This window comes from Fonsecaea nubica (genome assembly GCF_001646965.1).
Source record: "Fonsecaea nubica strain CBS 269.64 chromosome Unknown Scaff49, whole genome shotgun sequence".
In the NCBI taxonomy this organism is placed as follows: domain Eukaryota; kingdom Fungi; phylum Ascomycota; class Eurotiomycetes; order Chaetothyriales; family Herpotrichiellaceae; genus Fonsecaea; species Fonsecaea nubica.
The window spans coordinates 43,936-62,814 of record NW_019173722.1 but is presented as its reverse complement, the minus strand read 5'-3'; the positions used below and the strand labels follow the sequence as shown (position 1 = coordinate 62,814).

General features: G+C 53.8%; 8 protein-coding genes across 8 annotated transcripts; 4 read left to right on the top strand and 4 right to left on the bottom strand.

The window, feature by feature from the left end:
* Positions 1–1,988: 1,988 nt before the first annotated feature.
* On the top strand, positions 1,989–2,726 carry AYO20_07182 (hypothetical protein; the record flags this gene model as incomplete). Its single annotated transcript, XM_022645469.1, has 1 exon — positions 1,989–2,726. One exon carries the CDS (start codon positions 1,989–1,991, stop codon positions 2,724–2,726), a length of 738 nt encoding a protein of 245 aa, XP_022498508.1.
* A 538-nt stretch (positions 2,727–3,264) lies between these two features.
* AYO20_07181 (hypothetical protein) lies at positions 3,265–4,980 on the top strand (the record flags this gene model as incomplete). The annotated part of the gene is made up of 1 exon (XM_022645468.1): positions 3,265–4,980. The coding sequence occupies one exon, from the start codon at positions 3,265–3,267 to the stop codon at positions 4,978–4,980; it is 1,716 nt and encodes a 571-aa protein (XP_022498507.1).
* Positions 4,981–5,261: 281 nt separating this feature from the next.
* AYO20_07180 (glutamate carboxypeptidase II) lies at positions 5,262–6,419 on the bottom strand (the record flags this gene model as incomplete). Its single annotated transcript, XM_022645467.1, has 1 exon — positions 5,262–6,419. The coding sequence occupies one exon, from the start codon at positions 6,417–6,419 to the stop codon at positions 5,262–5,264; it is 1,158 nt and encodes a 385-aa protein (XP_022498506.1).
* A 707-nt stretch (positions 6,420–7,126) lies between these two features.
* On the bottom strand, positions 7,127–9,687 carry AYO20_07179 (hypothetical protein; the record flags this gene model as incomplete). The annotated part of the gene is made up of 3 exons (XM_022645466.1): positions 7,127–7,931; positions 8,043–9,501; positions 9,555–9,687. 3 exons carry the CDS (start codon positions 9,685–9,687, stop codon positions 7,127–7,129), a joined length of 2,397 nt encoding a protein of 798 aa, XP_022498505.1.
* A 922-nt stretch (positions 9,688–10,609) lies between these two features.
* AYO20_07178 (hypothetical protein) lies at positions 10,610–11,385 on the bottom strand (the record flags this gene model as incomplete). The annotated part of the gene is made up of 2 exons (XM_022645465.1): positions 10,610–10,888; positions 10,981–11,385. 2 exons carry the CDS (start codon positions 11,383–11,385, stop codon positions 10,610–10,612), a joined length of 684 nt encoding a protein of 227 aa, XP_022498504.1.
* Positions 11,386–11,879: 494 nt separating this feature from the next.
* AYO20_07177 (hypothetical protein) lies at positions 11,880–12,643 on the top strand (the record flags this gene model as incomplete). The annotated part of the gene is made up of 3 exons (XM_022645464.1): positions 11,880–12,009; positions 12,071–12,363; positions 12,419–12,643. 3 exons carry the CDS (start codon positions 11,880–11,882, stop codon positions 12,641–12,643), a joined length of 648 nt encoding a protein of 215 aa, XP_022498503.1.
* A 758-nt stretch (positions 12,644–13,401) lies between these two features.
* On the top strand, positions 13,402–15,752 carry AYO20_07176 (hypothetical protein; the record flags this gene model as incomplete). Its single annotated transcript, XM_022645463.1, has 3 exons — positions 13,402–13,619; positions 13,677–13,819; positions 13,882–15,752. The coding sequence occupies 3 exons, from the start codon at positions 13,402–13,404 to the stop codon at positions 15,750–15,752; spliced, it is 2,232 nt and encodes a 743-aa protein (XP_022498502.1).
* A 274-nt stretch (positions 15,753–16,026) lies between these two features.
* Positions 16,027–17,932, bottom strand: AYO20_07175 (hypothetical protein; the record flags this gene model as incomplete). Its single annotated transcript, XM_022645462.1, has 2 exons — positions 16,027–17,313; positions 17,369–17,932. 2 exons carry the CDS (start codon positions 17,930–17,932, stop codon positions 16,027–16,029), a joined length of 1,851 nt encoding a protein of 616 aa, XP_022498501.1.
* Positions 17,933–18,879: the final 947 nt, after the last annotated feature.

The window sequence follows — 18,879 nt, the reverse complement described above, 5'->3', positions numbered from 1 at the left end:
TGGGTTAGAGCGAAGCTGGGAGTCGGTGTCGTCGTCATCTGATATGCATAACCGAGCGGAAGTCAAGTCACAGACCGGGTTGAGAAGAGAGCCAGTGGAGGTCGGGGCGAGAGAGAAAGGGAGAGAGATAGGTTGTGGGTTTGTCGTTTACGCGCCGGAACGGTGGATTCGATGGAGGTGTGTGTGTGTGCTGTTGGGAGGGTGTTTTCGACATCTTGAAACATCATCCAGGGGCCGGGTGGTGTGTGGGCAAACAAACACATTTGTCGAGGTTTCAAGTACCACGTTGCAAGCCACTCTTCAGTTTTACGCGCCTGGTGGGGTGGTTGTGGATGTTGAGTGTTCGTACACAGTGCTGGCTACTCGGCCATACCTGGGTACCTAGAGAGAATGTCTTGCCAACTGGATATTCACGGGTAGGTAGGATAGGTATGCAAGACTACGGGCTTTTCTGATTCGAGATCCAATGACAGAGTTTTAGAGCAGTGGTACCAGATGTACGTGGGACATACTTGTTTGTACAGAGGACCTCCGAATAGGTGGTGACTGTGACCAGTCGTAGTGGACAAAGATGAGACATGGGTTCGTTCATTGGACGAGGCTGCGGCGGTTAGGAGAGTGAGTGGGCGCTTAGAGAGGTTGCACAGCACAACGCAACGCAACTCAACAGAAGACAACATAGCATCGCATCGTATGGCACAGTAGCACTGCCCCATCGTTCTCTCAACAGATGAAAAGGTGTGCTGTTCGAGTACAGAGATGAAATAGGAGGAATGACGATAGAACCGGACAAAGATGAGGCGAAGTGAGGTGAGGTCAAGGTTAATGCGACTCGCCAAGTTCTATGCTCCGCCGTATACGAGATGCTTGGTACTGTGGAGTATATGCCCCGAAGAGCACGTCTCATCACTCAATCACACATCCATTCGGGTGCCAACTTGTTTCCTGGCGCTTAAGCACGTTGCAAGAAACACCCGAACCGCCATCATCACTAACAGTCTACGCAACTGCTGTGCATGAACGACTCGTCCATGATCCGCTCTGCAACCTGAAAACGTTTCAGATCTCTCAAGGAAACCGCCCATCGTGTGGCCACCCTGCTCATCACCACTGTGTGTTAGCGCCCACGACTACTGCCCCGGCAGCTCGACCAAATATCCACCTATCCAACCTCCATTCGTCTGCAAAGTTGATCCCATTCGTCCCATGTCATACTTTGCGCTGTTAGTTGTTTCTATTTCTGAAATCAAGGTGAGGTCCGGCCTGTCTCGTGGGTACAGAGCAGCCACTTGTGACCATTCTGGAGGGTATCCTTTTACTTGTCATGGAGTATATCTCCCAACGGGTTTCTTCGGGTCAGGATCGCATTGTTACTGCTTGGCCAGCTGCCATGTTACCTTGGACTAAGTTGAGGTACAGACGTCAGCTTGTGTGTGGCCTATATACCCTGTCAAGGGAAAAGAGGACTTCGCGGTGTCCAGACCTATCATATAGACCTTGGTATACTGGACTGTTTGCAGAGAGATATAGCATAGCCTGGAGATACTTTTGCTCTCCAAATATTAGCGTGATCGTGCTGTGGACTACCTCTGATTCTGGCCTTGACTCTTCGTTCTTCGCACTTGATGTTGTAATATGCCGTTGAACGATGCCACGGAATCCGCCGTGGTGTGAAATCACTCTATGGACGTCCAGAGCCGAGTGTCCCTCTTTTCTTTTTGCCATGCACGATATGCTCGTTGGATTATTTCCAGAGATGAATGCTATATGCATTCGTTCAGTTGCCTGCTTGGTTTTATCATCACTAAACCTGCAGCGGCATGGTTCACGATGGATCGGCGCGCCAAGAGCCCTGAATTTCCGTCTTTTGAAATCAAATCAAACCAGCATCAGCATCTGAATCGTCCAATTGATAGAGGATATTGCAGAGATATCATCACATTCTCCTCGCAAGAAAATATCACCACATTGTCTAGACTGTAGCAATCATGCCAGACCAGAAAGACAGTCGACCGGCAAAGCAACGGCGAATCCACGGAACGCCACTGCTTGATCAAACTAGTCCGATCGAGGATGACGAAGACTCTTCAAGTTCATCGTCGTCCTCTTCTGTACGCTTACCGACTTCTCGACTTGCGCATCGATTACTAAAACACACCAATCCACCACCTATAGAGAGATGTTCCAGCGACGGCCCAAGCGGAGACGAGGAGGGCGAAGACGAAACGACGTCATCTTCAGATTCCGAGGATTCCGATAGCGAAGAGTCGTCAGAGGAAGAGGAGCAGGACAGCGGGGACGAGGACGAGGACGAAAATGAGGGTGTCGAGGATCATCTCGATGCCAGCGACTCAGGAGTGCCGCAATTCACCACGTTACCTGCTCCAGCTTCGGACCTCAAGTCTCGTTTGCAGAGTTTCCTGCCACAACTACGGCAAGCAAATGCGGAACTCGACAACGCTGGAGGAGTGGTTGACAGAAGAATTGACCATGTATCGGACGAGGAGGAGCATTACATCGAGATGGAAGTGGGTCTCGGCGTGCTGTCTGAGGAGAAGAGCGATGCCACCCAAATACGGCTTCCCCATTCACTTCCTGGCGAAGGAGAGGACGAATCGGACCATGACGAGATCAAAGACGGACCCGAGGACTCGCAAAACGGCGTGTCGCGATTGCTGGGCACGAACGGGACAAAAGGGACCAAGCGGAAAATCGAGGAGCTATGATAATGCGCAGCATTTTGTGTTGAGGTAGAGTTTGGACGGTGTCTGGAGTATGGCGTTTGGCGTAGAGGGCTTTAGGGAGCAGGTAGAGAGTGTCGCTGATGCCTATTATCGCCTAATAGCACTTATAGGCATCCTGCTAAGTTGTGGGGGGGCGCAGGGTCCAAGGACTCCGTGAGGTGCAGGCGGACAACCAAAAACTCCCCGGGCGCGGCAACGTCATTGTTTGGATCTAACCCGAAACTGTCATCCAAACCCACGCGGGTCTGACCGAGCCAGCAACCCCCCAGATCACCACAGCAAACCTAGCGCCCCCCCATTAGCTCACCGTTATTTCATGTATGTTTCCCTCCACTGCAGATATCGCGCCGTCATCAAAGAGTGCATTCTTCTTCTCGACCGGACTTCGACAATGGTGCCGCCCTCACGCACATATCCTCATGACGCACGATCAAAAACACCTACACACTCGACCGCCTCGAGTCCCTCTCTCAGGTCCAAGACACCTGTGAGTGTTCCGTTGACACCGACCAACAGCACCATGAATCCCGGTGGCAATGTCAAGGTCGTCGTCAGAGTCAGGGCGTTTCTTCCCCGCGGTAAGGAGACTATGACCTCTCAGTCAGTTACTGCTAATCACTGTACGGTAGAAATCGACCGAGGCGCAAGATGTCTGATTGAGATGAACCCTCGCACGCAGTCGACGAAGCTGCTGGTTCCGCCTTCGTCCGACCCTGCAAACGCAAGAGCACAGACGAGAAAAGTAGTCGAGGAGAAGTTGTTCACGTTTGACAATTCTTTCTGGTCGCACAATACACGGGACGAACACTATGCCACACAAGAGGACGTCTACAATTGCTTGGGAGAGGAGTTTCTGGACCACAACTTTGAAGGTTACCACACGTGCATCTTTGCATACGGCCAGACGGGTTCGGGCAAGAGTTATACCATGATGGGCACCCCGGAGCAGCCCGGGTTGATCCCACGAACCTGCGAGGATTTGTTCCAACGCATCGAGTCCAACGAGAGCGCCAACATCAGCTACAGTGTTCGAGTGTCATACTTTGAAGTCTACAACGAACATGTGCGAGATCTGTTCCAGCCCCGGACCGAACCGCCGCAGTACCTCAAAATCCGCGAATCTCCTACCGAAGGGCCTTATGTCAAGGACTTGACGGAAATCCAGGTCAAGAATTACGGCGAGATCCTCAAGTACATGCGCATGGGCGACAGCTCCCGGACCACGGCTTCAACTAAAATGAATGACACGTCTTCCCGGTCACATGCCGTCTTCACCATCATGCTCAAACAAATCCACCACGACTACCGAACAGACGAGACCACCGAAAGATTGGCTCGAATCAGACTGGTGGATTTGGCCGGATCAGAGCGTGCCAAAGCCACCGAGGCCACAGGGCAGAGGCTTCGAGAAGGTGGAAACATCAACAAGTCACTGACCACCCTAGGCAGAGTGATTGCGGCGCTCGCCGATCCCAAACATGGTCGAACACAGCACGCAAAACGGGGCAATCGCGACATTGTGCCGTACCGTGACTCGATTCTGACGTGGTTGCTGAAGGATTCGCTGGGAGGAAATTCGAAGACTGCCATGATTGCTTGCATAGCCCCGTCAGACTACGACGAGACCTTGTCGACCCTCCGATATGCTGATCAGGCCAAACATATCCGCACCAAGGCTATCATCAACCAAGACCATGTCTCGTCGGCTGAGAAAGACGCCCAGATCAACGAAATGCAGGAGACGATCCGTGCGCTGAGATGGACGCTGAGCCAGCAGCAACAAAATGGTAGTGCCTCTGTAATGAAGGCTGTGCAAGAGACGGCCGAGGCTCAGTCGGAGAAGATTCGTGAATTTACGACCAAGTACGAAAACATGCTGCAGATCATGGAAGAGAAGCTGGCAATCTCAGAGTCCAAGGTGCGACAACTCGAGGAAGAGAAGGAGGCCTTGAGCATTCACTTGAAGCTCGTGCTGGACGAGCTCAAGAACCCGATCGTCATCAACAAGGAAGAAACCGAAACCGAATCGGTCTACGAGAGGTCGAGGGCGCCGACGCCGGACATGATCTATGAGGATGACACGGCTTCTAGTGACGAAGTGGACACGGAGTCCGAGGTAGACGACGACGCCGCCGAGATGCAGGCCGAGATGGAAGCGCTGATCTCGGACTTGGGGATGTTCAAGAAGAAGATTGCTGCGGACCACGAGATGTTTGGCATTGACGTCGCCGCCTGAGTAGGGAGACGTTGGACGAAAGTGAATGGTTTGGGTTTGTTGGTTAGCGAGGCGTTGGTTGGTCTTTGAAACAGCCCCATCAGAGAGCCATGGTTTGCGAGGACTTGGTGCAGAATGCCACAATGGAAACTCGTACACTTACTTGGTAGTGAGTTCACGAATAGAGTCTATTACCCCCGAGACGAAATGCACGGTCGGTTAGCTGTCTTGTACATCAATGACTCTTTTCAAGACCATCTCATCCTAACAGACACACACACTCACACAGTGATACATACATGCTAAGTCAAACCCTGGTAACAAAACATGTCCACAAAGCGAGCCACCTCCTTCAAATCCGCCACCCACCAAACGACCACTCTCTTATTGTCTCCTCCTAGACATGCCTCGCCGCCGCCGCCTCCTCCTCCTCCTTCTTGTCGGCCCGACTCACTGCGACGACGAATCTTGCTCCACTCGCCTAAATCGAGCCTCCGCACCTCGACGCCAACTCTCTCCAGCGTCTCTTGCAGTTCGCGCTGGCCACTACCCAAGGGCTCGTCGCGGACACAGACGCCCACGTCGGCAGAGACGAGGCAATCCAAGTCGGTGGGCGAGTCGCCGACGTAGACGACTGTGTCCCGTCCACTTTGACCTTGGTCTTCGGTCCAGTGTAGGCGTTGGAGACGTTGTAGTGCGGCGCGTTTGTCGGCGCTGGTGTGGATTCCGGCACCACCAGCAGGTGCGGCTGTCGTTGAATAGTGCCCGTCGTAAGGTGAGCGGGGGAGGAGGTTGTTGGCGAGGATGGGGAGCGAGTTTACTACCGTGGTTTGGATTTGGGTTTGGGTTTGGATCTCCGGGGAGTTGTCGTTCTGTAGGTCTCCTGTCTCTGTAATTGCTGTGGTGGTTGCCGCTGATAGACATGCTCTTATAAACGCGGCGCTCCAATTGACGCTGATGATGGCGATGGATGGAGAACTCGCCACCGCCGGCACAGGCACACCCTCATCACGCCCATCGTGATTATGACATGCACCTGCACCTGGCCTTGCACCTAGACTTGCAGCAGTAAGAACGTCCCACCACCCCTCCCTTAGCCGTACCTCGCCATTCCGAGCCGCCGCCTCCGCCTCCCTCCAAACATCCCCTTCCGTGACATTGGCAAAGATCCCCGCGTCCACCACCCTCTGGACACTCCGCACCTCGACGCCCCTCAGACTAGCCAGCCAGGCACTCTCGAGGGGTATCGTGTGCCGGTCCTGCCTGGGGGGTCGATACGCGTCCTGATGGCGCGTGTAGTCCGCCATGTAGGCCTGGACGATCTGGTCCCATGACGGGGGCGGCGGCACCCGGTGCTTGTTAGTTTTGTAGCCGATGGCCGCGACGACGTGGAGGGTGTCGCGTATGGTGAGGGTGCCGTCCCAGTCGAGGACGATGCGGATTCGGGGCCTCGATGCCATCGTTTTCATGGTCCTCGGCCTCGTCACACTCGTGGAAAACGTGGATGGTGACAACGACAGCGGATTGGTGCGTAGCAGGTATCGCGTCAGATGGGTCGGGGAGAAGCGCATGCCATCCCTCCTCCTACCAGTATCCTCTTTAGCGGGAGATTTTTAAAGTGACGTTGTCTTGTTGTCCATATGATATGCTTAGGTTGCTCCCTGACCTTTGGGCTTCGAGGGCAGTTGGATGGATGGGTGGATGAATGAACGAGGGACGAGGCTCGCTGTAGCTTCGACGACCAGTCTTGGCGATGCAGATCGTCATTGCACACCTCTGCACACCTTTTATATCTTCGTGTCTTATTAACCAGGTCTACCCTATTTGCGATATTCCAAGGAGTCGATGTCAAGAACTGGCTTGAAAGCACCACAATTTTAGAGTTGCACCAGCGCGAAAATGCACGGATAGACACACCTCCCCCGCTACAATAAATATTTATGGGGGAAGACTCAAACAAGGGACCCAAAACATTCACACACGGACATTATAATCCACCCCCCCCCCCCCCCAACTCCACCCCTTTTCACTATAGTTGCAGCCAGCCTATCACTCGTGCGAAATGCCCTTGAACACCTGTTGCGCCGAGCCGAAAAGGTCTCTTTCTGCAAGCAAGAAAGGCTATATATATAGATAGATAAAGCGAGACCAGTTACTTTGAAAAGCGTCACTCCATACTCAGACACATGAGCTTGACAAACCACTGCTCTTCCGTGATCGACTCTGAACACATGTCCTTGAAATTCTGCAGCGCGACTGGATCGATGACGACCGCGTCGTCTTTGTCGCTCCCACTTTTGCTCCCGCTGTCGTCGTCATCGTCGCTGTACCCACCGCCCTCGAGCACCCCGGGCCCGAATCCATGGGCACGCCCGAGATCCTTTTGCGTGAGGCTGGTCCCGTTCACGATCCACCCTGTATACTGCGGAAAGGCGCTTTTCGGCGGCGTCTGCGGGCCCAGGTCGCCCTGTCGCACGCCGCCGCTGATGCTGGTCGGGTGCTTGGTGCTGCCCTCGACGCAGTAGGGCGAGTCAATCACGTTGCCGTCGCGGTTCGAAAACGCCAGCTCGGCCACCCGGTTCCACAGCGCCGTGTCGTCCACGATCATCTCGGGCGTGTACCAGATCCGGCAGTCGGCAGCCTCGTACGCGAAGTGGAGCGGGATGTTGTGCGGCTCGCCCATGCGGTAGGCGTTGAAGCCGTTGACGCGGAGGCCTGTTCCAAAGCGCTCGGCGGGGCCGAGGTTCCAGTCCTCGAACTGCTCGTCCGCGGACTTTGGGTTCGCCGTGATTTGTTCCGTGTAAGCTTCGACCAGATACGCCAGGAAGTCGTATGAGAAGAGCCGGCTGCCTCGGACGCCGCCGATGGTCTGCATGGGCCCGCTCTGTGGCCGCCCACCGACGACGATGCTCATGACGCGGAACTCGTTCTTCAAGTGCTCGACGAAAATCGAACATGCAGACGCACAGTACCTGTGACAGCGCTGTCAGTCACAATATCTGCCAATAGAGGATAACATGGAGGGCAAGCACGGAAGAGGTCCGTTGCTTGCAAAGAAGAGAAACACGTCGAGAACTACTTACCCATCGGTCAAGATGATGATGTTTTCTGCCGCGAAAGGCCGCTCGGCCCGAGGATCGGCTTGAGTGATGTTCAGATCCGAATGGTCAATCATCGAGTATTCGTTGTTGGTATAGTTTTCCTGAAAGTACGAGGTGAAATAGCCCGGTCCCTCGCGGTAAGGGCCGTAGAACTGGTCGGCGCTGTCAAACGACTTGACACTCGGCGACATGACCGTCTGATAAGCCCACGGTGAGTTCCAGTACTCGGCGTAGATTTCTTCCTCGTCGAGGCCCGTGTTGGGGTTGGCGTCCTGGGCAATATCCGTCTGCTCGCTGAAGTAGTCGACGAGGGCTTTCTGCGCGCCGTTGGCTCTCAGGCTGGATTTGGTGTCGGGCGGCGTGTCGGGAAACAGCTGCACCATTGTCTCGAGGCACAAACGGACGGATCCACCTCCGTTCGTCCGCAGGTCGATGATGAGATGTTCTTTGCCGTTCTCTTTCGCCGACGCCAGGATCTCTTGCAGGATCTCCTGCGAGTTGACGTCCGAACCACCGTCGTCGTCGGGCGAAAAGCTGGTGATGGTCAGGACAGCAACATCATCCGGGAGATCGCCGCCCCAGTACCCCGTAAAGGCACCGGCGTCGTCGGATATCACAGCAGGTACGGGCGACTGTCGCTTTACTTTTCGTTTCACCTGTGCAGACTCGCCAGAGTCGTCAGACTCGTCGCTGAGATCAACCGTCTGGAAAAACATGTTGTACATGGTTTCCCCATCGACGATGTCCGAAAAATTATTGGTTCCCCAGTCAAAGTAGTTTTGGTACGCTCTGATCGAGCCGTTTTGAAACGTCAAGTTTGTGTCCGTTCCGGGGTAGAATTCCGGACTCCCGAAAAACCCGTAGGGATACAGCAGGCCGTTGTATAAAGCGTCTGGATCTTGGGATGTGCCGGTCAGTGATTCCGTCTGCAGAAATTCCTGAACGTCGAGACCATTGATCTTTGTGATGGCTGAGTAGTCCCCGCCAGTTCGGACCCGTAGCTGACCATCGTCGTCAAACTCGTATCGATCGCCAAAAAGATAGACCGATGGATATTCTATTCCATCTTCGGACAGGGACACCAAGTAAGTGATGGTGGGGAACCGGTGGAAAGTCAGTGCCTTCATTATTGGACCTTTGGTCATCAAGTGGTCGTCCTTTCCCAGCAGTGACATGGTATGCAGATCAACTTGCAGGTCATACTCGCTCGAGTACTCATTGTTCATGACCTTCTGTCCAATTTGATCCAGGGTGTCGAGGATGTCGACAGGTGGGAAAAGCCATCCGGTGGTAGGCGCCGCCAAGTAGTCGAGAGTACTTTGCATCTCGAGATAGCCTCGAAGGCCATTGATCAATGCTGCCGCATCTCCCTGAACCACAGGCACCGAGTTGAGGCATTCATACGCCACCTCTGGACTGAGCAGGTCCGGTGAGCCGTCACCTAACAATTGCCTTTAGCAGCGAATCTGACGCGACTTGAGAGGGGTGATATACCATAGTTGACAGCATCGAATATGGCGGCAACATGTTCGCAAGGATGGCTATAGCCGGTTTCTGATCGGGCAACAGCGCCGAATGCTCGCCCCGCCCAGAAGATCTGAGTCGTGACCCATAACAGGAGAGACATTACATAAGAACAAGCTGGAGATTGTCGCATCTCAACAGGTACATTGGCTATCAATCTCTCTCACTCTCTCTCTTGCTCTTTTCTTTTCTATCCGGGACAGGATTCTTTGCGAGTAACAAAGGAGATCCTGGACGATAAAATGAAAAGGACTTACTTTCGAGAGGAAAAACATCAAACACCAAGCAAAAAGTGCTGAGGCGGATATTTTTTGTCTCCTGTCAGCCCAAGGCCTGGCCAGGGCAAAGATCCTGAAGGATGGGGCCAATACGCCCGACTCGTGCTCGCTTGAAATATGTAGTCATGCCGTAAATGAAAGCCAAGAAGGTCCGCCTCGAGGTTAACTCAGCCGTAAATTGACGAGGGCCTAGCGAACAGGCTCCTTTCAGCGACCTCCGGGGCTCATCGAAGACATCGTATATTGACCGGCGCCGGCGCTGGGCATCGCCAGTCTAGACGCCCACTTGGGCGTTTTCATAATCGGCTGAAAGTGTGGTGGTGTGGCCTTCTGTCACGGGGGACGGCAAGAGACGAGCTGAAACATTGTTCGTATTGAGCGCCAGTAGAGCGGAAGGCCGTCGTTTGCCAAGACCAGCGCCAAGACCAGAGCGGAGAACTTCCTCCACCCGTTTTAGAAATCTCGACCAAACTCGACTCAGCCCAGGGGCCACGAGGGATCAAAGGCTACCTGCTGATTTCTTCACAAGTTGGTCTTGGCAGAGCAATAAAGACAACGAAGCTAATGGCTAAATTGACACTCGTATAGTTGAGCCATGGAAACAACTCAATCAATCATTTCTAGATGCCCAATTCCTCTACGTTCCACTGCTAGGTAGTTGGACGAAGGTGTGATCGCACATCCGTCTATGGAAAAGCCCAGAGATAGGCACACTGTCAAGCTCATATCTGACCCTCACATTTATGTTCAAGCTGCAAACAGTGCCGCAAGCACCCCCGCCAAAAGCCCAGCTTCTGCAACCATCGACCTCATCGTGGGAGAGGCAGCAGAGGACATGGATGGCGATGTTGCCTGGGTTGCAGAGGAAGATGGCTGCGATGAAGACGGCGTAGGTGATGCTGAGCTCCCGATACCCTCCATGGTGTCGAAGGTAGGATCATCTGCGTACTGAGCAGAAACACCCGATGAGTTGCTGCAGGCCGATTGCGGTGTCCCTGTCCCCGCGACAAAATTCACATGCATGCACTAAAGTGTAAGGACCATCAGATGAGACAATTCTCCATTCATCCAGTGCACGAACTCGCCATTCAAAATATTGTAAGAAGGAACTCCCATACCTGGTAGTGCACACCGTCTTCCGCATCCTGGACGACTTGGAGCAACCCAGCCGATCCCACCCAGGAAGGCGGTACTGTGAGGGCGGGCTGGCAGAAACTATTCAGGCCGAACTCTTCAACAGTTGGAATCAGGACCGTCCAGTTCGGTGCCGATAGCGACGTGCCTAGCAAAGCACGGTAGGCGAAATATGACTGCGCATGAAGGCTTGTCAGACCGACGGCGTCGCCTCCGACGTGGAAATCTGTGATGTTGTCGGAGCTCGAGGGGCTGAAACCGCCACAGGGCGACTGGTCTTCATTGTTGATGTTGTTCCCCAGTGGTGGCGGCGTTAGAATGATGAAGTGAGAAGCACAAAGGGGCGACAATATGATCGTTAGGAGTGAGGTAACTTTGAGTGTCCTCATGGCTGCTTTTTGACGAGGGGTTTTGATGAAGGAGCACACTTCGAGCAGGTAAGAGGAAGTGAAAGAGAAAGAGTAGACAGTGAAGGGGGGAGACGACTGCAGTTTTCGACAGTAGCCATGGTATCGAGACACATGGAGGCCTGCATTGGTTTCCGAATAACCGTGGTGCTGGTCTCTTGTGGAAGGGTTGGTGTTTACGAAAACTTGCTCACTTCTCGGTCAACTTCCGGCTTGGTGCTAGCCTCGCAGACTAGCTTCGTTGACGACCACAGCGAATGCTTTGATGATAGGCTCAACGACCCATGTGGCTTGCAAACAGACAAGGGAGCGTCAAGTCTTCGAGTTGACAAGCTTCGAGATGGAGTCGCGAAATGAGCTTGAGCAAGATAAGCATGTCGCCCATAAATGCTTCGCATCCTCTCGGGGGGCTGCAACACAGCAGTTTCTCTTCGACAGAATTCAACCTCGATTGAAACCCCTTTGATTCTGGCAATATGCAGCCTTTTGTCTCCTGTCTTGCGTTCGCGACCTTCATTTCGCTGGTGTCTGCTCACACCCAAATCTGGTATCCCGAGTGGCGGGCAGACTCCTTCGACCTTCCCTTTTCACAGCGGATATACCCCTGTACGTGACTCGATTCTGTCAGCAGTCGCTTGATACTTACATAGACGTCTTGGAACTTCAGGTGCCGGCATATCTGATAATGCCACGACGCCTCGCACAGAGTGGCCCCTGACTGGAGGCTCTCTCAATGTCACTCTCCACGACGCCGCCGCCTACATCTTCATCAATCTCGGTTTCGGGGCCAACTCGTCCGACTTTAACATCACGCTGTTCTCTGCCCCCCTCAACGAGACAGGACCCGGCAACCTCTGCTTCCCCAAGCTAACATTACCGTCTGGCCTTCCAATCCAGGAGGGGACACAGGCGTCCATCCAGTTTGCCACTGCTGGCCATAATGGCGAAGGCCTGTACAATGTAGGTGATGACATTTGTCGCGTCCATCGACCTCTGCTGATCGTTTCCAAACCAGTGCGCTGACATCACCTTTACCAACAATGCCACTTTGTTGCCCTCGGACCAGTGTCAGAACAGCTCTACTGTGAGCGTTACGACCCTTGGCTCTTGTCCAGTCCTCGCGACGAACTCTAGCTCTGAGCCCAGCTCTACCTCAGCGTCGAGCTCATCGGCGGCGGGTATCTTTGCTCCTTCGGCATTGATAGTGCTTTTGGGAAGTCTGTTTGTTGTCGTGTGGTAGCCTCTCATGCTGGCACAACTCCCCAAGGGAAGAAATGGACGGGTTGGTGGAGAAGGCCAGTATGACACAGACAGATGTGAAGACGGTTGGAACAAACAGATGCACGCGCAGAGAAAGAGAGATGGCCACATTCGCAGATGAAGGGCTGTTGAACCGACATGTTGGCTGACCGGCGAGCATTGAGAATCGACAGAGATGATGAATATCTAGTGATAGAGCTGTGAGTAGTGAAATGCCTTGCCACCATTATTGTTGCCTTTGCCTGCGGGAAGCTATTTCTTATGCCGCCAACAACACCCACATCTTATGATTGATCAAGCCACTCGTCGCGGCTGAGTAAATCTCCTCTTTAAACAAGACACAATACTCGGTATACACAGTATTCCGGCCCCACTTTTGTGGAGTATAACCCCCCACGGAATAACCGAGGTTGAGTGGGGGCGATGGGCTTGCCGCGGGTTACGCTCGATATCATGTTCCTTTTTCGGAGACGCATTGGCAGCAAGGACTGTAGGTAGTAGTACACCACTCAAACAATCATTGCTTCCCCCGTGCCATATCTTGCTAACACGCGTGCTCTCATCGGAAGTGGTGTTCCTGACCCACTCCATGATCGAGAACGTCTGACAAAAAAAAAAGCCTTGGTCGATCCCTTTCAGGCGAGGAGCCTCGTCGAATCCCCGCTGTGGCGGTCATAGAAGAACGAACGACATTGTTCTGGTCCCTCTACCACTCACGTCCAAATACTGTAGACGAGCATGGGCCCCTCGAGTCAGACCCCAGCCTCCAAGCCCTCAACCACCAGCGACTTCCGGTTCATCTCGACCAAGCCCGTCAAGAGACGGGCCGCACAGGCTTGTATCCAATGCCGCCACCGCAAAGTCCGCTGTGACTACATCTTCCGCCGTCCGTCGTCTTGTACCAACTGTCGCCTGGACGGGAACGTCTGCGAGGTGCCAAAGAACAACCGTCGCAAGTGAGTGTGTGTCTTGCCTTTTGTGTCAGGATCTCTCAGCTTAAGCTCCAGTCTCAGATCCCATCTTCGCGATGAATTCTCCAAAGTCACGACGGCCAACCTCCTGGCGCCGGAAGCCGCTGCGACGACACAATGGCACGATGATCCGTCGCCGCCAGGCGATCCGGCACCTGAGCTTCAAGATGCCGCCCCTGAGAGAGGTGTGATACCCTTAGTCAAAGGTCGCTCGCTACTCTTTCCCCCACTAATCGATCTTTGTCAGACACCGTGAATGAGCTGATGCCGGAGCCCGAGATGGGCATTGAACTAAACAATGAATCCATGATGTGGAAAAGCCTGTCAATCCCGCTGGACCCAACCTCTCAAAAAGACCAGCCTTGCGAGTCTGAGGACGCACCAAAGATTGTCCTCCCGCCGTATCTTCGCCCGGTGCCCGGCCATATTTCCAACGAAGACCTCGTCTACCTCGAGAAAAAGAAAGCCTTTGAGATCCCCGCCACCATCCAACGCAACGAGCTGATTCGGTGTTACATCCAGTACGTCCACCCTCTTTCGCCCATCATCGACCTGCGCGACTTCCTGCGCGCCATCGACCGAAATGACCCCAGCGACCCCATCAGCCTGATGTTGCTCCAGGCGGTCATGTTCGCGGGCACCACGTTCATCGACATGACCTACGTCACGGGCTACGAAGACCGACACGCGTACCAAAAGGCGTATTTCCAAAAGGTCAAGACGCTGTACGACCTCGACTACGAGGAGGACCGCGTCACCATCGTCCAGTGTGTCCTTCTGATGACGAACTGGTACGAGAGACCCAACTACCCCAAAGACATATGGCACTGGGTCGGCATCGCCGTGGCCGACGCCAGATCCATCGGGCTCAACTACGAGCCCCAAGCCGGCGCCGGGACCGTCCAGGAGAAGCGCCTCTGGAAGCGGATATGGTGGAGCTGCTACACGCGCGACCGGCTGGTCTCGGCCGGGATGCGGAGGACGATGAGGATCCGCGAAGAAGAGTGCCAGCTCTCGATGCTCGACCTGGCCGACTTTGAAGCGTGCACCTCCCTTTCCGACTTTGAACACATGATCGGGACCGCGTGCGCCGTCGGCGAGGGAGCCACCCACGCGAATCTGGTGCGGCTGTACGTCGCGCTGATCGAGCTCTGCAAGATCATCGCCGATGTTTTGACATTGCAGTACGAGGAGCCGTCGCAGAAGATCAAGGGCACTCACGAAGCCACGTCGAAGCTGATCCCCAAGCCGCGGGCCAGTGCGTCGGAAGTGGAAATGCGCGATCGAGACCTTGAAGCGTGGTACGCAGGGCTGCCCGGGGAGATACGGTATTCATTCCCGGAGACACCTGAAGACAGGAAACCCGTCAGCGACCGTCTCGTCTACCTGCACAGCACCGTGGTGGCCAGTGTGTATTTGGGCATCTCCAGCGCGCTGTACCGACCGCAGTGTTGGACCCCCGTCACGGAGCACCCGACGGAGATCCGCAAAAAGGCCATGGTCAAGGTCTACGGCGCGGCGTGCAAGGTGGCGCAGCTGTACCGAGACGTCGTCGCCCGCAACATGATCGACAGCGTGCCCAACACGAGCGTCGCCGTCCTGCTGCCTGCCTGTGTCGTCCTCCACGCCGATGCCAGCCGCATCACCTCGCCGACGCGGAATCGGTCACGCCACCTCCTCGAGGAGTGTATCCAGGTCCTCCAGCATCTCAGCCACACCTTCGCCTCGGCCCGCTTTGCCCTCTGGCTGGCCTCGCAGATGATGCAGAAGATGAATCTGTCCACCCACGTCTCGACATGTCAGCCCGAACCTCGTCCCTCTGACCCGAACGCAGATCAGTCCACGGTGCACCCAGCGCCGCCACAGGACCCGCCACCCGCGACTGCTTGTCACCCGCTGCTGGGACCTCCGTTGAGCTTCGAACCCAGTCTTCCACAAGAAGAACCGACTCTCATCCCAGGGGAGATGATACCAGACGGCGCCAACTTGCCGGTGCTAGAAGAGCAAGGCGATGACATGGACCACAGTGATGACTTCTTGGTGAATGGCATGTTCTCGCTTCAGGACATCGAGCACCACATGAACCGTGTGTGGTGGGACCCTATGGTGAATTTTTAGGCCACCAATTTCCTGGCCGGACGGGAAGCAGCTGTTGGATATAAAATAGAGACATGAGTGGACTGGGACTGGTACACAGAATTTATGACCTTTACGTCGACAAACAGTAGAGGAAAGATGGGAAAGATGAAAGGTGGGATTTGGTTGATCAACAAAAGCAATTAAAATAAGTCCAGACAGAACGAAAGGCACCACATAATTTCGTCTACATACCATATTTGTTGTATTCTGTTATCTTGTATTTCGGACATCGACAGTGCTCCGTCTCGACGATTTATTCAGGGTCGAAAATACCCTCAATCCCAAAGAATGGGTCCTGACCTCCAAATTCAAGTGCCGACCCGAACAGGTCCCACGGGCTCAGGGTACCGTGGATCATCGGCGCTTGATCAGGCATAACTCCATCCATAAAGGTAGGTGTGTCAAGCGAACTACCATTCGTGTATTGTGGGCGATTGAGGCCTGCAGCACGGGTTGGCGACGTAGCATTCTCCTTACTAGTCGCTGGCGCAGACGAAGCTCTGACTGCTTGAACAGCAGGCACAATAAGCCTCGCTATGTCGTTGGCGGCCTCGTTGACTTGTCCAAGTTCAGGTAGAATGGCCAGACAAGTGTCCAAGTGCTTCAAGGCTGCTTCACGTATAGGCCCTTCGGTTGACCTGGCGTCTAGGAGATGGACAAACACAGCGGTACAAATCGTAGCCACGCAGGTCGGTGGGAGTGAACCAGTCAGCTGTTGCTCGTGCAAAGTCTCGTGAATGATAGTGATCTCGTGGGCAGCTTGCCTGATCGACCTGGTATGGCCCTGGGCATCCAGGGCCTCGATATCGTCGAACCAATCGTCCCCGATCTGTGAGGACTTTGGCCAGTTGGTAGCTGACGCCTCACTCCTGTGTAGCATTACCACGGCCATAAGCTGTGTCAGAAGTAATGTCGACATGGTCATCTGCAACGACCTATCTGCACCTTCGAACAAATTCAAAGCCGCATCATACGATGTCAGTTCCATGGGGAGCTGAAGACGCCAATCTTTGAGCTCTGATTCAAGCTGCCAAATTCTTGCGTTCCGACTCTTTGGGCCGTTCGCGACATCGTCATTGGAAGAGGACAGTTTTAGAATTTGGTAAATAACCAATGCGAGCTTTGCCTTCTCGATGTATGCCATTTCGAGTCGCCGTTGTATCCACGGATCTCTCCGAAGCTTTCCAGTTTCTGGTAGATGCGAATAATGACTGAGAGAAGAAGTGTTCCCGAATATGTCATGTTGAGGTAGGGGGCTGCGGTAGAGTGATATTCGCGGCGGCCTTCCCAGTGCCAGGCAGATGTCGCACTCTCTCAGGATCAGAGTCCACCAGATCCTCTGGCGCAATACTTGGTCCTTTTTGGGAAGATTCGTATTGCTTCCAGGCTTGTCAATCCTCAGAGTACACGCCTCACTGATCGCAACGCCCATCCAATAAAACGGATCCCTAGAGTGCTCATAGCTCGCCCAGCTACTCAGGAGGATGGATGCCTGGCATGTCACCAGACGGTCCGTCTCGACGTCCATATCAAATAAGACCTAAATGCAGCATTAGGTTCCACGGTCAGAATGGGGCTTATTGTGAGATGCGAACCTTGGCTCTGGTGTAACACTGTTTTCTCGCAGCAACTTTAGACTCAAAACCGTGGCTGAGGATTGTCTGTACATCCACAGCGGCCAAGCCAGCACATATAACAGCATGATATAGGAGGGGAGATATCTTCTTCTCCACATCCCCAAAAACAGCGGCAACAAATTCGTCGAGGTCAATGACCGGGACCAATGGATGAATGAACTCTGCGTATCTGCGCATGATAGCTTTGCCTAAATCCGCAGACAGAAATGTGAAGCATCCACGTGCTTGTAAGTATCGCAAATCGTCCTGGTCCAGGTGTGATGGAAGAAATTTGATAAATCGAGGAAGACGCGACCTTGGAAGAGTTTCAGCTGTGTCAGTGGCACGATTGGGGGAAGTGGTTGGCGAGGTCTGAGCAGCATATTCGAGCTCGACAGACATTCCACTTGATAAAACTGTTCCGTGACCACTGTCTAGAGACTTTCTCTCATCGTCCCCAAATATGTCATGGTAGACGCCTGTAGAAATCTGACCCGCATTTGGATCTGTCGGAGCAAGACTTATCGGTGCCGTCAGAGGCATGCTGGATGTGCTATATACTACTCTGTTCTCAGGTTAGCCAGGAGTTCTCATCTATGGAAAGAATGATACATTACCTGCGGCGATTGTTCTGTGGCAACTCGCAGACTATGCCATCTAGTCGACAGTTTGTACATGATCCAGGTGACTTCAGCACATAGTCGCAACGGACTTTTCGCTTCCGGCACTGAGTACATGCTTGGGAGGCTCTCTTTTTCACAGGCTTGGTTCGGACAAATCGGCCATCTGTAGGAGCCTTGTTGTTAGAAGCCATCGAGTGGGACAATATAGAAAGGCCGATAGATGAGCGGGAAATTTCCGAGAGACGCTCAAAGTCGCGTTGGGCTGTCGTACAGAAAAGAGGAGCTATAATTAATGGCGATAGTGACCGTCAGAGGTGGACAGCGGAAGGTGACGAGTGTACCTAGGCATTTATCGAACCATTCGCCCTGCCCAGGATTGGTAAGTCATGGTCTCGGCGCACATGATGGTGTTTCGCTGCAGAGAGCGAATCCCTTCCCCGTCGTGGGGAACCTGCCCGTGGGCAACCACCCTCATGCTCGGTCTGGGGGACGAGAAGGGTCTGTTACCGCGGTTAACTGCCTCGGGATCGACGCGCACGTCACTTCAAAGACACCAAGCAGAGTTCAAGGTTTTGTGTTCAGCCTAGTGTCTCTTTGGGGCTCGTTTAATCGGCGGAGGATTTCCTTTTCCTGCCCTGGCCAATGAGGTTGATCGGCTTGCGCAGCCTTACGCGAGGTTGAGGCTGTAACTGCGTTCTTGGCTCCCAGAGTCAGACAGACAATGTTGACCGTCAAGTATATCATTGCCGCCAAGATTGTGATTGAGGTCCAAGGACCGATGAGGGCGTGACAATGAAGGACATTGGCACAAGCCAAATACTTAACCACTCGGGAGCAGGCGGGAGCGCAGTAAGAACCAACAGACCA